Below are 18,452 nucleotides of genomic sequence, written 5' to 3'. Positions count from 1 at the left end.
TTTAAAACAACATTTATTTAATTTTAAACCGACATTGTAAACAAATATTGGGCTGCATGTTAACTCTTTCACTGATGTTTCTCCTTTTTTGACCATTTTGAAGAAAAGTAGCAGAACCGATAAAGTGTGATTGTTTATAAAATTTAAATATTAAGCTCAATCAAAATAAAATCCGATACCAGAAATTAATTACCTGGGTGTTTTTTTTTCATTTTTTCATTTATATGATAAAGATTGGATAGCAAGATAAGTAGGATAAACTGATCGGAGGTCGAACACTTTTGTAGATTTTTTAATAACTCCAGTTTACCCTACATGTTGCATGTTGCATTATTTTAAGCCAATAATATTAGTAAATGGGAGCAGTTTAACAGATTTGTGAAGAATTAAGGGATGACTTATTAAAAATTTAAGTTAAAATCTAATTAAATTCAATATTCATTTAGTTCGGTTTTGGTTTTTAATAATCGTTTTAAACCAATTTCAATGAACTTATCATGATGATGCATTGGTCTTAATCTAATGTGATATTCAAACCAATGTTTACAGTTAATTGATTTAAATGTATTCACATTAGAAACTGAATATTGTGAAAGAAAAAATGAACAACAATTTATGTGCTAGCTATGTAGTGCAACACCACAATTGACAGGATGACGTTAGCTTTAACATTACAATTGTCTTAATATACACTCAACATAAAAACATAAACACAATGAGGTTTTGAAATATGAATTGATCAACTTCAGTTAGTAAACCAAAGGAACGTTTTCGAATAAAAAATGAATCAAAAGGTCATTTAAAAAAAAAAAAAAAACACAAGAGGCCCATGGGCCACATCGCTCACCTGAGGAACAATAGGTATGATAAAATCAGCTTAATGGACTCATAATACAAACAATCTGGACAATGTACAATAATTAAATACATGTAGATCCTGTATAAATAAAATCCCTGGATATTCTTATGTTTATAATCATTAGTCCCTTTTCTAACAGGATGATTTTATAGTCATATCACATGTTGAGTATTGCAGTTCTCAAAAAGATCCTTAACAATTGTGTGTATATGGGATATAAAGCTACATCAAACTCTTGAACCTTCTTGTGAGGCCGAAGAATTGTCCTGGAGCCAAAGTCTTAACAATTATAAAGAATCATCTGGCTGATTAGTTTCTGAGAAGAAGATTTTTATAAAGATTTACTCTATATATTCCTATGTAAAACTTTAACACCCACCCCCCCCCCCCAATGTGGCCTCACCTTACCCCCAGGGATCATGATTTTCACAACTTTGAATCTACACTACCTGAGGATACTTCCATACAAGTTTCAGCTTTCCTGACTGATAAGTTTCTGAGAAGAAGATTTTTCAATATTTACTATATATATTCCTATGTAAAACATCGACCCTCCATTGTGCCCCACCCTACCTCCAGGGATAATGATTTTCACAACTTTGAATCTACACTACCTGGGGATGCTTCCACACAAGTTTAAGCTTTCCTGGCTGATTAGTTTCTGATAAGAAGATTTTTAAAGATTTACCCTATATATAAATTCCTATGTAAAACTTTAACACCCCCCCCCCCCAATGTGGCCCCACCCTACCCCCAGGGATCATGATTTTCCCAACTTTGAATCTACACTACCTAAGGATACTTCCACACAAGTTTCAGCTTTCCTGGCTGATTAGTTTCTGAGAAGAAGATTTTTAAAGATTAACTATATATATTCCTATGTAAAACTTTAACCCCCCCCCCCCCAATGTGGCCTCACCCTACCCCAAGGGATCATGATTTTCACAACTTTGAATCTACACTACCTGAGGATACTTCCACACAAGTTTCAGCTTTCCTGGCTGATTAGTTTCTGAAAAGAAGATTTTTAAATATTTACTCTATATATTCCTATGTAAAACTTCGACCCTCCATTGTGCCCCACCCTACCCCCAGGGATAATGATTTTCACAACTTTGAATCTACACTACCTGAGGATGCTTCCACACAAGTTTCAGCTTTCTTGGCTGATTAGTTTCTGAGAAGAAGATTTTTAAAGAATAACTCTGTTTATTCCTATGTAAAACATCGACCCCCCCCCCCCCCATTGTGGCCCCATCCTACCTCGGGGGTCATGATTTTCACAACTGTAAATCTATACTACCTGAGGATGCTTCCACACAAGTTTCAGCTTTCCAGGCTGATTAGTTTCTGAGAAAAAGTTTTTTAAAGATTTACTATATAAATTCCTATGTAAAACTTTGACCCCCCAATTGTGGCCCCACTCTACCAACAGCGATCATAGTTTTCACAACTTTGAATCTACACTACCTGAGGATGCTTCCAAACAAGTTTCAACTTTCCTGGCTGATTAGTTTCTGAGAAGAAGATTTTAAAAGATTAACTCTATATATAAATTCCTATGTAAAACGTCGACCCCCCAATGTGGCCCCATCCTACCCCCAGGGATCATGATTTTCACAACTTTGAATCTACACTACCTGAGGATACTTCCACACAAGTTTCAGCTTTCCTGGCTGATTAGTTTCTGAGAAGAAGATTTTTAAAGATTTACTCTATAAATTCCTATGTAATCTTCGACCCCCCCCCCTTAATTGTAGCCCCACCTACCCCCAGGGGTCATGATTTTCACAACTTTGAATCTACACTACCTGAGGATGCTACCACACAAGTTTCAGCTTTCCAGGCTGATTAGTTTCTGAGAAGAAGATTTTTTTAAGATTTACTCTATATATAAATTCCTATGTAATCTTCGACCCCCCATTGTGGCCCACCCTACCCCCGGGTGTCATGAATTTCACAACTTTGAATCTACACTACCTGAGGATGCTTCCACACAAGTTTCAGCTTTCCTGGCTTTCTGGTTCTTGAGAAGAAGATTTTTGAAAAATTCTCGAAATTTTTCATTAATTTCTAATTATATCCCCTTGAAAACGGGTGTGGCCCTTAATTTTTACAACTTTGAATCCCCTTTGCCTAAGGATGATTTGTGCTAAGTTTAGTTGAAATTGGCCCAGTAGTTCTTGAAAAGATGTTGAAAATGTGAAAAGTTTACGGACAGACAAACAGACGGACGACAGACAAAATGTGATCAGAATAGCTTTCAGCTCAGGTGAGCTAAAACACTGACAACAATAGCTGTTGCGTTGCTTAATATACAGTTATTGATGCTCCTTAGCTAACAAGTCAAGACGATCGCGACTGCTCTTGGGTTTTAAATGTAATCATCTTAACAAAAAACAACGGGGGTAATGAAAGAAATGTCATTTATATATAATCATTATTGATGCATTGATTAAACTAGTAAACAAGCAATCTCCTTCGATTTTCACAGTGTTCCACAATGGCGATGCAGCGTTTACGTACGGTCTGGAGAACGACCTCAGAACTCTACTCTTCACGAACAACAGTTACAATAAATTAACTCGACCAGATTCTCAAGTCACAGTCAGTGCTAAATTCAACATCCTGACTCTAAATTCACTGGTACGGTATAGAGCTATATTTACTTATTATCATTACAATATCAAAGCATTTATGTTTCTATTTAATGCCAAAACGACGGCGCCTAGTTTTTGGGAGTTGATTTTAATCAACTCTCCTATGCAGTTACTCTGGCAAACCGAAAGTGAAACAGTGTTTGGACCTAAGCACAAATCATCACCGCTGACAAGACTAAGATCTTGAAAATATTAGAAAATGCTGTGTACTGTATGCTTAATATTAATTTTCAAGGAAACGTACTTATAAATACTTTGAAAATAGTCAGATTTTAAATAGTAGGAACAATTTAGATATATTTTGTAGTCGTATGTATTCCTACGCCAGAGTTCAATTTAGTCTCGTTCAACCAGACGCTCGGCTGTATCCGTAATCTCCGACAAACAGTCAGTCTCTCTTGGTAGTCGGAGATTAACGGAGACAGTCGAGTGTCTGGTCGAACGAGACTAGTTCAATATTGCTTGGATCCAGACATGTGTACAATTTTTAGAAATATTTCGATTACTGATACATAGTTTGATGGAATTAATTCTATCTTTAAATATTACACAACATGATTCATATGGGGTTTTCTCGAAATTCTTGTCGGAAAAGTTCGAGAATTCATATTTGCGTAATTCAAATACAGATTAGAAACTACTTGCCATGCAAAATAACATATTGTTGATTTTAAAATTAATAATAATCGATAAAATCAACTCCCGTCAGTACTTCAGTACTTTGATTTCATACTGTATGCATAGAAAAAAAACTTTAGAAATGATCAAATGTCATTTTTTGAAAAAGGGTCAGCAAAGACTAGAAAATAATTGACTACTGTATAAAATCTTTGCATTATATCATGCAATATGCTGACCCCTATTGGAAAACAGTGTTGTATACGATCTTGTGTGGGTTTTTTTAGAGCATGAGGGATCAGCTGATGAAAATTTCAGGATATTTTTCGTTGGTGAGTATACTTCTTATATAGGATTTTTGTCCGTACATAATATTGTTTTTTCAATAAAATCAACGTAGCTCTGCTTTTGGTGTTGTCATTTACTTTTATCTTAAAAGTTAATGATACTCTTGCATTCATGTTGAATGTTCAGTGCGACAAATATTGCAATAAGCTAACTTGTCATCTTGTCCATTGTTACACAAATTACATCAAACTACTTTTACATCAAATTGAAAGGAATCAATATTGATAAAATGCCGAAAACCTCTGTCCTCATGGAGAATAATCTTCATAAGTTAATCAAATAAATAATAAAAATCTATGATGAAGTGAAAAAAATCTAAATAATTGTTTCAGCTTTGTCATATCAAGTATATTTACATCCACCTAATATGATTCTCTCTATTTCTTACGAAAATTGATTGCAATTCGTAGCTCTGTAGAAACTGACATGACTGAAATCTACATGTATTGGTCGAAACCTTCGTCGACCTAAAAAAAAAATCACGGACTGCACGAAATAATCATGATGATATCAGACTCAAATTCCATTAGGAGACGATTCGGCTGTTTCATTTTGCTCATATACAGTAATTTAGTTAATTTTACTGACTTTTTACAATCAATTTATTAATTTGTCAATGGAAAGAGGTAAATATGAACAGCAAAATGCTTTCTTTGATGATTCATGCGGATTAGGAGGGTAGCAATGCCTTCAAACCTTCATATCCCCCATGAAATACCAAAGAAAGCATTTTATTGTTTAATTCTATCACAATAGTATTTTGCTCAATTACGTGTTTACCTTCTTGGATTAGAAGTACAATAGCAATCTATATATTTTCAAAAGAATTCTTCATTTTTTTAGGAGTGGACGGACGCTCGCTTGAACTGGACTGCTGAGGCAGCGTATAGTTCAGACATTCTTGTTATATACACTACCCAGGACTATGTGTGGATCCCCTCACTCTCAGTTACAAATTCGTAAGTAATGACCCTGGCTCCATAAGGGACCAATTCTGAGCTAACAAGTTTTTTTTGGCCAGAAGCTTGGATATAGAGCAAAGACATCGAGTCCGAAGCTTATAAGTCAATTGTTTAAAACCAAATTGTTAGCATTTTCTTGCGCTATCCCATTTTAATCCATTTTGGTTTAGGATATGATTTGTGATCATAAATCAGAACAGGGGATATGAATATTTGTACTAGAACTGTGAGGGTTGCAGGGTTTTAAAGTTGTTCATCTAAATATTTTATGTCTGTACATAAACGCATATTTTTGTATGTAAAAAAGAAATAGAATAAAAAGCTGCAGTTCCGTTGACTGGAAGTAATATTCATAGGAGAATCCACATAAAAAATGTTTTGAAACAAAAACGGGAAATCACTTGTATATAGTAAAACGGCTTACAACTACATCACCCAAAATTAATTTTATTTATTTCACTCCTACTTTATTAGAGCCTTGATATTTCCGGTCAGTTTTGCGTCAGTCAAGGAATCTTTGTTAGTCAAGATACTTATGTGTTTGTACTTTGAGGAGTTGAAAACTTCATTTTTCTTGTTGTTAAACTGCATAAAAAATTACAAAAAGCTAAATTTTGTTGATAACAAGTGTAATTCCTGGGATAATCTACACAGATGTTGTTTGAAATTCTCGTTATATTTAACGTTTTACAACTGCTTTCATTCAAGATAAACTTCTTTCGATTATATTACTACTACTAGTTCTTGATTAAAGTTTTATTATTTTCAAGTCATGAGCGCTAAGGAATCTTTGTAGGTTAATGTATTTAGTTGAAAACTTTTTAAAATAAGTTTGATTTTCTTTTCAGAGTGGACGAGCTTGCGGTAATTAGCGATGACACAGTCATCATCCGTGTAACCAATGATGGAACCCTCACCTGGACCCCAGGTGGAGTGTATGAGACCTCGTGCTCGACGGACGTCACATACTATCCCTTTGACGAACAGGAGTGTGATATAGAGCTCACCACATGGGGATACACAAATGTAGAAATCAATCTAGTTGGAAAAGGAGTGGATTTATCGTATTACGAACCCGACGGAGAATGGGAGTTCATGTCCTATAGCGTGACGTCGAACACGCGAACGGCAGGAGCGAGTAGCCTACCGCAGATTACCTACGCGATGAAGTATAGGCGAAGACCCACCTATCAGGTCATGAATACAATCCTTCCGTTGGTACTCCTAGGCTTCCTACATTGCTTTGTATTTCAACTTCCGGCTGATTCTGGGGAGAAAATGGGATATTCTCTCACTACACTCCTCGCTTTTGCGGTGTACCTGACGATCGTGTCTGCCGATACACCAACTACTTCTCTTCATACGCCTGTACTTTGTAAGTTATTCTGCAATAATTTACAGGTCTATGTTGGTGCCATTTTTATACAATTAAGATTTAAAAAAAACTAACTTTTATGTAAAAAAAAAACAAAAGTAAAACTTGACGTTATACTGTAAACCATTTTATTTGCGACGAATTTATTTCGCGAATCACAAGAGATATTTATAAAACTGGTTCGCCACGACTATGAATACAGTACGATAGTTACTATTATTATACTTTCATGTTAAATACTGTAATCTGATTGGTTTAGACGCAGTTGATAATCCGTTCTATTACCCTCAGCGTTAGCAAAGCACTTGGCAACGGGTAACAGAACGAATTGTTACATGCGAGTATATTATGCGCGTACGGTTCGCCATAGAATTCGCTTATTTTTATATAAAAGCAGTAAAATTTTCTTTAAAATTTAGACATTCAGTATAATAGAAAAAATAGTGCCTGTTTGGGAGGGTAACTGTTAAAATTGACACCCCTCGAAAACCACTGTCAACCTCCGCTTCGCGTCGGTTGACAATGGTTGTCTCGGGTTGTTAATTTCAACAGTTACCCTCCCAAACAGGCACTATTTATATAATATGTCCCTGAGTGTAAAACGCATTAAAAAGTTTTCAGTTTACGATACATGTATTTTTTATGCGTTCATTTTCAATCAGGGACGTATTAGCAACTATCGAAAGCCTCGCGTAACGCGATCTCAAAGGTTGTTTAATGCATCAATTTTCTTTTACATTAACATAATACACCCAACACGATATTTGATCCCACACGGGAATGAAGTTAAACAGAATTCAAGACATGTAATGTATAATAAAATTACAATGATTCAATCAACAATTTATCAAAAGTCATCATAATTTGGGTTTTTTCTCATTCCAGCTGTGTATCTTATTATCATGCTGTCCATGGGAGTTGTAGCTATCTTGCTTACCATATTTGTGCTCAAATGTCACTTCAGTACGGAAGACCAACCCATTCCAAATTATATCCGCCGAATTTGCTCTGTCGCCAACAAAATGGAACGCAATCACTGCTGCAAGAAAAGCGAAGTCGTTGATGAAATTGAAAATGACAAAAATGGAAATAAAGGGTCTCCCCGCAAGGCATTCCAACCGGAACTGTCATGGCCGGAAGTGTCGAAAGCTCTTGACAAATTCTTTTTTAAAGTTTACACGACCACCTTTCTGCTGCTCACTTTTGTAGTTCTCTTTGTGTTTATAATTCATCATTATACTTGATAATTTATCGCATGAGAAATTGTGAATTGGATATTTCCAAATCACGGTAGACCATAAGATGTAATTGAATCGTGGTATTCACAAACATTCTCATCATTTGTAGAGAACAACCTCTATACTCTGTCCCGAGTTTTTGCTTCTATCACTTTTTGCTTGATACATGTATTTCGATAATCATAAATACCTTTGTGCTCAAACTACGTTCATCCACTAATATGAAAATGTCCAGATAATCTATTTTTAAAAGCCTCCTCTACCGCTTCAGGTTTCAATACACATCCAAAAATAAAAAGTGTACGGGGATTTTACATTGCATCAGCCATTGATAAGCCCGGATGATGACGTTGAAAAATTGCGCGAGGTATCCCGAGTACTTCCGAATGGAGAAAAGATGTAAACATTTCCCATAATAAATCTCCGTAAGAAATCTGTTTTTGTTCCTGTGAACTTTAATGAGTGAAAAATGATCATTGTTCAATGAAGATATTTTGGACATATTCCCTTATATCGATTTCAACTGTATTTCTTTCACAGGTACGTGTATTTTTATTAAAAATCGTCAAAAAGCGATGGAAGCAATAACTTGGGACAGACTATAGTACTGAATACTTTAACGAACGATGTTGAGCCATGCTTATACTTAATTATAAAAGAACAGAAAAGCGCCAAATCTGAAGGAAAGTGTTTTAAAAAAGGCGTAGTACTGAAGGTTGTTAAAATGTAGCTACATGATCATGTTAGAATTGGAATTTGTTCATTATTATTGTAAAAATACAGTTTTTAAGAAACCTGGAATTAAAAATTAGATATAACTTCGTTATAGAATACACATATCAATAAAATGAATTAGATGCATTATGTCATGTTACACTAAAAACAAAATACCGATTACTTATTTTTTTAAATTCTTTTTTATCATAATCGCAACATTTCCCAACCATTGCAATGTAATTAAAGAAAACTATTTATATGTCAAATAATAAATTTATGCATATTTATTTTTTAAGCATGGAATGTTTTATCCCTTTGACTGTAAAGCCAAACGTTCTATGTATAAACTCCGCAACAAAGTTGCGAGAGGTACATATATATGAAATTTTTTATCCGTCCAAAAGTCAGTCCATTTTATTTTTTTTTTAAAGGGGGGGGGGTTGGTCTCTTTATATATATTATCAAGAAATTTCGTGAAACTTAGTAGGTATTTAAGACACAATGTTAAGATATGTATTTACCAGGAAATTCCAATTCCATTATTTTTCAAAAAAGAAGATGGGTGAATAAGGCGTGTAAAATGCCCATATGAAGAGAGATAAGATACTGTAAAATCAAAATATCAACAAATCTGATAATTTCTTTTTAAAGTTATTAAAAACAATGTATATTTAACATAACATCGATTTGTAACTCTTTAATGTGTTAAATACTTGGAATATGTTGATTCAAACTAACGTATGCGTGTCAAAACCTCCAAATGGTGTCACTTTTTAGAACTTAAATGTGTTTTCTTTCATAGAGTGCGTCTGAGCTCCATATTTTTGTCATAGTCTAAATAAGGTTTAATGGAAACAAACCGATTTCAATCAACAAAAACGTGGAGAGATGACCCACTATACTTTAAAAATGACCTTTTGTATATCAACAATTTAACGTTTTAGAAAAATGATACAAGTCCGTCGATTCGTGGCCAAAGTCACATTTAGCATTTAAACACCGCACTTTGTTGTGACTAATATGGCTCAGTGGTTAGAGCACCAGACATAAGGTAGGCTTACTGAACTAGAGTTTTTAGATTGTGGGTTCCATACCACCGAAACTTAAGGGTTTATTTTTTGTTTTAAGGTCAGACGACACGTTCCTCAATTTTAGATAACTTTTTCCAGGAATTTGTTAGTGGTTTATTACTACTTTGACAAGCCTTCTTGCAAAAAAATTAGGGTACCTTACCAGGCATTTCTGCAAAATACTAGAGTATGCAATTTCCTACAATGTCTGTAATCTTCTTCAAAATACACTTGAATTGCTGTTATAAAAATAAATACATCTACACCACAGCGAAATTCAATATATTAGAAATATATATCCGCCGGGGCGGGGCTTTGAACTCCCGACCTCTAGAACCAATACCCTTCTGACAGTGAGCCGCCACAGTTCTAACCACTCGACCATCTAGATATATAACCACATATAAGTAAATTTTGATCATTTTTAAAGTAATTATAAAATTAATATTTTTTATTGGAACTCTTTATTACGAGGAGATACAAAAAAGATTCTCGAGGAACGTGTCGTCTGACCTTAACATTTGTTAAAATATTCAAAACTGAATGTAACAGTGATAAATTGTCCTTTTGTAAACTTGTATTTTAACATAATCAAATATATGTACCCAGTAATTGAAAAAATTAAATTAGAAATTGTATTTACGACTGGAAAAAAAATGGGCATTTGCGCTATCTTACCCCCATATCTTCATTCGAGCTTTTTAACTAAATATTTTGGCCAAACATTGAACATAGTAACGAACGGTTTGTAAGCGCAACTCCTCTCACACTTACACTTCAGCACAGAATATCAAGAAACTTTGTAGGATTTAGGGATACGATGTTGAGATTTGCATATTTCTAGAAAATCAAAATTTCGTTATTTTTCTGGGAATGTACCCTTTTGAACTCGGAGGTTTGGTTCTATATTTAATATACATGTAGTAATAAACAGTTTGTAATTTGTGTTTTGTTGATAAAGACAAAGGAAACACTGGCAACTGACGGCGTCTGACTAATACTCCTATATCCATCTTTCCCCGAACACATTAGCTATATACTGGGATCTGTTTCCGCCATCGCATAGCATATATACGTCTTCTTTCTTGGAGACACCGTGTGTTTTACATGTACATGAGTAAATCGTTGGAAGGAAGCGATAAAGAAATCAGTTGTTAGACTATATATAGGCAAACTCTAAATTCACTGCTCCACTCGTATAAAGGCATGGAAATATGTAACCATATCTCTTCATATGTGAACGTTTTGATTTCATCAGAGGCGGACAAAATAGTCGATACCAAAAAATGTAAAAGGTCCGCTGTTGTCTGTTCTACCAGTAGAGGTGGTAGAGGTGACCTTTTTACTTATAAAAATGTTCCATGTCGACCTTTACAAGGTACAGTATCCAACAACTCTTTTAACAACAGTAACCTATAAGTTCTCCAATATGTTGTCATTCAAAGACGTTTGCTTGTTTGCAGAAAGCACCTGCTATTTTCCTATTATAGAACCGAATCCTCGAAAAACGTTTGTTCTATATTATTCTTGAAAATGCATTCGATTCTTTGAAATTAAGGCGTCCATTATCTTGACTAATACTTGTCATCTAGTGTTGTGTTTAAGAAAGCAACACAGTACGACTATCAAGCTTGACGGTTTTCTTATTCCTCGTGTTTTCAAGCTCTTCTGTAAAGAAGCACCATCCACTGCACGTACTTCAGAATCACATCTCTAGCGTCCCTCGCCTCTTTTATGGACAGTTCTCCTTCTTTATATGAAACGTGTTACTACAAATATCGTTGTCTGCAATAGGTTTTGAACCTCATCATTATTAAAGTTTGGCCCAATGGTGAAATACATGAAACTTACTAACTTTTTACAATCAATTTATTCATTTGTTAAAAAAAGACTGGACAAAGTTTCCGGCATTAATCTTTTAGCCGCGGAAGCGAACTCAATAGCATGTTTTATGGCTGTTCCATCCATTATTCATATCCCCGAAAAAGAGCGTATAAGAAGGTGTACGGTCGCTTTAAAGCCTTCTTATACGCTCTTTTTCGGGGATGGAACAGCCATAAAACAAGCTATTGAGTTCGCTTCCGCCGCTAAAAGATTAATGCCGGAAACTTTGTCCAGTCTTTTTTTTAACAAATGAATAAATTGATTGTAAAAAGTAAGTATGATTCATTAAATTACTGTTAATGTACATAGTGCATTAGCTAAAAAAAAAAAAACCCCAGCCAAATCGTCTCCAATGGGAATTTGAGTCTAACATCACCATGATTATTTTGTGCAGTCCGTGATTTTCTCTTGAGCTCGCAGTAAGTTTCGACCAATCGATAAACGAGGCGTACGTGTAGATTTCAGTCTGGCTGGGTTTTTTTTTTTATTAACAAGAGGCCAATCGGCTCTAACGGTCACCTGAGTAGCATATAACACATACACAAACTTGTCGAGTAGTCTCATATATGCATTTAATTAGGTTTCATTCTGGAGTAGAAAAATTATAAATTTGTAATGAAGACCACCTCCCTGCCTGAAATTTTTCAAAAGAGAACTGTGAAACCTATAATTTTGGCGAAAAACTTAAAGATCTTGTCTACAAAATCATGAATTCAGTTTTCCTTTCAGGTGTGTGGGAGTAAAGAAGATGATTTTTAAACATTATATGCATTAACACCTATACATCCATTTTGGTCCTGCCCTAGAGTCAAAACCCATACTCAAGGGGACATGAAATTTAAAATTTCGGTATATGACTTCCAGGTAAACATAATTATAAGTCAGTTTTTTTATACAGATGTGCGAGAATAGAGAAGAAAATTTTTAAACATTATATGCATTAACACTATATTGCCATATTGCCCCCCACCCCACCCCCGTGTCCTGAACCCCTGACACAGGGCCATGAATTTCACTTCATGGACATCATAATCATGCATTTAGTTTTTAACAAATATATATGGGAGTAGAGAAGAAGATTTTCTAAGATTTTTAAATACAATTTAACTATACGGCCATATTGGCCCCACCCTAGAGCCTGAACCCCTAACCCCCGGGTCATGAATTTCACAATTTTGGTAGAGGGTTTCATGGATATCATAAATAATTTTTTTTTCCTCACATGTGTGGGAGAAGAGAAGAAGATTTTTGAAAATTTGGCTTTTTTTTTTTGGCATTTTTGGCCCCACCTGTGGCGCCCCGGGGGTGGTAGAGCCATGAATTTCACAATTTATATTGCTTTTACCATAGAGATGCCTCACACAAATAATGGTAACAATCAGCTTTGTAGTTTTTAAGAAGAAGTTAAAAATGTAAAATTGTTAACGCACGAGTCACGACGCACGTCGACGGACAAAAACTGATAGCAATATGAACGTCATAGACTTATTATGCAAACATATTATAAAGGGGGGAGGGGGGGGGTTCACTGAGTGTAAATATAAAGAAAATTGTGTCATAAACTATCATGATAATTTACATAAGTCCGTATAATCTATCGTAGTAAAATATCATACATCGTCTGCGCATCATATTTAAATTCCTGGCCCCGAGGTTATAAAACTTTTTTGAGTACGATCTCGTACTCCAAATCGTACTCCATGCTCCAAATCGTACTCCTACTCAAGATATCGAGGTTATAGAACTTTTTCATACTCCTACTCGTACTCCGGCAGAGTACAAAAATGCGATTTTCTGAGTAAGCTTTGAAGCTTTCTCAAAGTCGTACTCAAGACATTTAATCTAAATAAAATGCAGTGCAAACATATAATATTGTTCATACTGTAACATTGCTGTATTATACGCTCTAATTTAATCATATTTACATGTATATGAATTAAAATGGAAAGTTTTTACCATTTTATTAATGACATATCTAGATATAAAGGAGGTGAATTTAAGAGTAAGGGCGAACTGCAACCAAGAATATCAAAATAACTTTTAGATAGTTTGCTTCATTAATTAATGTACATATACATGTATAACTACGTACAAAATACTACCGTTGAATAGCTCGACTTTTTAAGAATTCTGTTTTTTGTCAAATACGACCCATACACCCCATCATTTAAAACAAAGAAATCAATGTACATGTATCGTTATTAATCAATTTCAATCAGATGTACTTGCTGGGTCCATTTTTTGATTATAGTGAAAATGTAGGTTAGTTCTAAACATTACAAAGGATGGGGGATGCATAAAAGTCTAACGCTTTCTATTACTTACTTATTAATCAATTATCATTTATCAAATAAAGTTAAATCATACTCCTTCTGGCAAAGAAAATGTACAACTTGCGAGTCTTAATTATCTTTTTTTTTAACTTGGGGGATTTCTCTACATTAGACTGTTTCAATGGTGCAATATGAAGAAAACGCGTGTGTTCAATGGTGTAACTAAAAAAACCCAGGAAAAAACATTTTGGTTACGCTGTCCTTGGGTTCAAATATGACCAGTCACCCATATACCCACCTTTAAGTAATTGGTTATACTAACTAGTGTTTTAACGACTCTTCCATTGTTATTATAATATAAGCTGGTATATGTAGTTACATGTATCTTTTATTAAAACTTCATTAATTTACATTGTCCCATTGAACTTGGTTTTTAAACTGATTAATTTACAGTCATTCGAAAGAAAAAAAATAAAAGGATATGTTTCTTGGATTTCCACAAGACAGAGGAATTTGATGACTGTAGGTCTTAAATCTACAAACTTTAAAAATTGTAAATAATTTTATTACTTTAAGTATACCGGTAATCACGAGAAGAAATATCTCAAACGTCTATTTAAAGACTTCCTTTTTACCCTACAAAATCTCTAGAATCCTGGAGCTTCCGGGGCCGGCTTTGCCCCCTGGGTCACCAACAGGACTTTGCCCTGGACCATCTGGAGGCCACAAAGCGGCATCTCCAGACTCCCTGTCTTATACTGACGTCCCCTCTAACTTCACATTCTGGATCTACCCCTGGAACTAAATATTTTTAAGAGGAGTTGGTGTTGGTGTGTGTGAGTGGGGGGAGGGGGGGGGGGGGGGGCGGCGAATCCTACTTCCTATGGTTTATCTATACGATTGTTGTTGGGTTTTTTTTATTTTCATAAAACAGTTACTGTCTGCATGTGGAAAATATTGGCTTATAAATCGCCTTTCCTCTGTAGTGTCAAAAACGCTGTGAAATTTAGAGTAATTTTGAACAAGGTTCATTTCTTTTTATCTCGAAATATCGATAATAAAAACCTATTTTGAAAGTTAACAAAAAGCAATCTTACTTGGAAATGTAGAAAGTAATCAAGAATCAGCAGTAAGCAATTAAAACGCATGTTAAAGGGCGTTAGATGTAAACATAAAGATAACATTTCGAATTTTTAAGTTTTGTATTGGCAATATTTTTAAAATTATGACGTACATATTTGGCTTCCTAGGTGACCATATACTACATGTAGCTGCAGAGATCTAGATGTGTTCTTTGTCTAATATAGACCGCAACTTCTTTTTAATTTTACTGCGGGCAGGTAGAGTATCCATTCCGAACCATCTACCAGTAATTGATTTTTATTTTCCAAATATTAAAGAAATTTTACCATGGAACATCACCTACCTTACGATCTTTATTATTTATTTCGAATTAAAACATCGAGAGCATAGACATGTCTAAGTATACGTAAGGTGAAATGCATTGTTTGGTTAAACATTTGATTATAAACGCTCGAATATAAGGATGGTGGGTCCCGGTGACCCCATAGTCTTAAGTATTATATTAGTATCTTTCTACAAATAAAATTTGGTGTTATGACATCAAATTTTATTCTTAAATACACAGTTATGGAAAAACATTAAGTATGATCGACGTATATATTCTGCTTGAGAATTCGGGTAATTTAAAGTTAATTAAAAGCTTGTCTATGTAAAAAAAAAAAGAAAAAAAAGATAACACTTAAATTAATCATAACCCGCATGATAAAAGCTAGAATTTATGAGAGAGAGAGAGAGAGAGAGAGAGAGAGAGAGAGAGAGAGAGAGAGAGAGAGAGAGAGAGAGAGAGAGATTTGAAGGGGATTATTGTTATTCTATGCAATCGATTGAAAACACATGTACTACTTAAAATAGCTTCTTCGCATTTTCATGTGAGAGATTTTTCTCTATATAGCTTAGCTGTGGGAATATTCATCTCTTAAATTGTTTAATTTTATTAGCAAATAACTATTTAGATAATTCATATAGCTATTCCTTTTTTATCTAAAGTAACCAAATATCTATGTCAAATGCATCAAAATTAACACATGTATTTCGAATTTTAAAGATGAATAGGAAAAGGCTTGCTCAAAAATATCAATGGACGTTACTTAAGATTAAAAATGACACAGTATGTATATATAAATTCTAAACACACATTTTCAAGCCTTGACTAAGTGAGAAAAACTTGAACCATAAATAAAACCCCACAAAAAGGGGTACAGCAACTTTAGTACACAATTTCCTTGAACACGTTGTTTCGGTTTAACGTGGTCCTCAAATTGGAAATTTCAAAAATATTTCAATTAGTGAATTTTCTTAAACTCTCGTGCACATTCCCAAAAATATTAAAATGAGAAACTTTACGTGTGTCCTTGGCCTTTGGCATATGTTCATTGATGCAATTCCAACACCCACCCCCACCCCACCCCTTCAAGATATTAGATGTTTTTTCTCACAAGAATTTTAAAAGGCAAATATAGTACTAAGTATGTTGCAATTAAATTGGAATACCCATATAATTTCCTTAGTGTATACTATATGAGTGTAAAAATAAACGGATTTCTCAGTATTTTTGTGATTTTCCAAAGTATATGTTTCTATTTTTGAATTAAACTCTTCCCTGTTTTCCCTAATACAGGAACTGCTCACTAAATATCTTAAGAGATATCCACTTGGGGGCAGTGACTTTCCAGTTTTATATTGGCGTCGTTTCTGACCTTTTCCTAGCATGTAAAATATCAAAATCGTATAAAAGCCAGGAAAACTTAAGATATATCGAACTAAATTCTATGTTGAAAAACTCTCTTCATATCCGTGTAAATTCTTACTTCTTTCTTTTATATTCATATCGTTCCTTACAACATAATTATACTAAATCATCACATGCATGAATCACTATCTGAGTCTCATGAGAGAGAGAGAGAGAGAGAGAGAGAGAGAGAGAGAGAGAGATTTGACATAAACACAATTCGTTGATAATTTTACCAATTACACTGGATTTATCGTCTCTGTTGCTCAAAAATTCATAAGTTATATATGCAGACACATCTCCATGCTTGCAGATGGAGAAGGTAATATGTACATGTAAATAACGTGTTACATTTTGTTAATAAATAATTAATCTGAATACATGTACAGTTTGTCTACATGCCAGGACTATTTACATGAATTACCGTTCTCTGTCTTTCTTCAGAGACGTAAAAATTCATCGATCGGCTTTTGGAGCATACTCCAAATAGTACTCAGCGGAGAACGTACTCCAACACTTTTATAACCTCGGTTTGTAAAGTCGTACTCAGTGGAGCACATACTCGGAGTACGGAGTATGAGTACGAGTATGAAAAAAGTTTTATAACCTCGGGGCCTGGACAGGAACATTATTGATAGAAAATTCCAGGGTATTGTAAGGAATTGCATGCATCGAAAGGTATCAGGAGAAAACGTACCCAGGTGAAAACGTACCCAGGAGAAAACGTACCCAATCTCTAGGGTATGTTTTTCTCCTGGAGAAAACGTACCCTATGGAAATCATAATTATACTACTTAATAGTTTTTAATACTTTTAAATACTATTTTGCATAATAAATATACAGAAATGTAAGAATTTCATAGATAAATGAATTTAATACTTTATAATTTGGACATTTTAATTAATTTTCAAATGCTACTTTAATGCATATTTCAATGCATAGATGTATAGAAATATATTCATTTTATGAATGATATCTTTATAATAATTGTAGCAACTTTTATTTTAGTACAAAATAATGACCTGACATAAAGTGCTATCAGTCTACTTCTTCTAATTATCCATTTATCGGTAGCCTTACCGATTTGAGTTTCTCTATGCGAGATCCCCTGATTTTAATTATAGTGATAATCAATTAAATACCCGAGGAGTTATTATTATGTAATATTATGTATTATTATACGCGCAGGAGGTAGAAATATTCACTCTCCACACATTATACATGGCGTCGGAAGCAAATTGACTGTTCAATGTTACATCTCGTAGTAGTTTCCATATATAAGAATCAAACAAATATTTAAAAGACTTGGACTTGGTTTTATTAAGAAACTTTGTTTTATAGATAATTTTCAAAAAAAATGTTTTAAAAAACGCGATATCGACTTCTTGAGATACTCATCATTTAGTGCTGAGTTCTCCACATGAGATTGCAATAAAAACTAATTATTTAACGGTTTCGTTTATGGTGGATTAAATGTCGACTAATTAAACTGCTCAGTCCACGTTCGTGTATGTGTATGTTACAAATTATTGTCTTAATAATTTAAGTACGTGACCATGGTGACTATGCTTTAACAAATGATACAAATATATATTCATTGTACAGTGTATATTTTATTTTATTTCATTTAAGAAT

At 34.2% G+C, this 18,452-nt stretch overlaps 2 protein-coding genes across 2 annotated transcripts in view; both read left to right on the top strand.

Moving 5' to 3' along the window:
- LOC105332998 (nucleolin) overlaps positions 1–18,452 on the top strand; it is a 209,623-nt gene that overhangs the window by 123,903 nt on the left and 67,268 nt on the right. The window lies entirely within an intron of this gene.
- On the top strand, positions 3,322–8,971 carry LOC109619349 (neuronal acetylcholine receptor subunit beta-3). Its single transcript, XM_034456910.2, has 5 exons — positions 3,322–3,505; positions 4,425–4,469; positions 5,329–5,444; positions 6,296–6,822; positions 7,708–8,971. Exons 2-5 carry the CDS (start codon positions 4,428–4,430, stop codon positions 8,064–8,066), a joined length of 1,044 nt encoding a protein of 347 aa, XP_034312801.2. The 5' UTR covers positions 3,322–3,505; positions 4,425–4,427; the 3' UTR covers positions 8,067–8,971.

The sequence above is a fragment of the Magallana gigas genome, chromosome 7, assembly GCF_963853765.1.
Source record: "Magallana gigas chromosome 7, xbMagGiga1.1, whole genome shotgun sequence".
Lineage (NCBI taxonomy): Eukaryota > Metazoa > Mollusca > Bivalvia > Ostreida > Ostreidae > Magallana > Magallana gigas.
This window is presented reverse-complemented; position numbering and strand designations above follow the sequence as displayed.

Excerpts from the sequence above, each read along its gene's own strand:
- LOC109619349 (XM_034456910.2), top strand. The coding sequence starts at position 4,428 with ATGAGGGATCAGCTGATGAAAATTTCAGGATATTTTTCGTTG. Across the intron at positions 4,470-5,328 it reads TTTCAGGATATTTTTCGTTG|GAGTGGACGGACGCTCGCTT; the intron begins GTGAGTATACTT and ends TCATTTTTTTAG. Across the intron at positions 5,445-6,295 it reads TCACTCTCAGTTACAAATTC|AGTGGACGAGCTTGCGGTAA; the intron begins GTAAGTAATGAC and ends TTTTCTTTTCAG.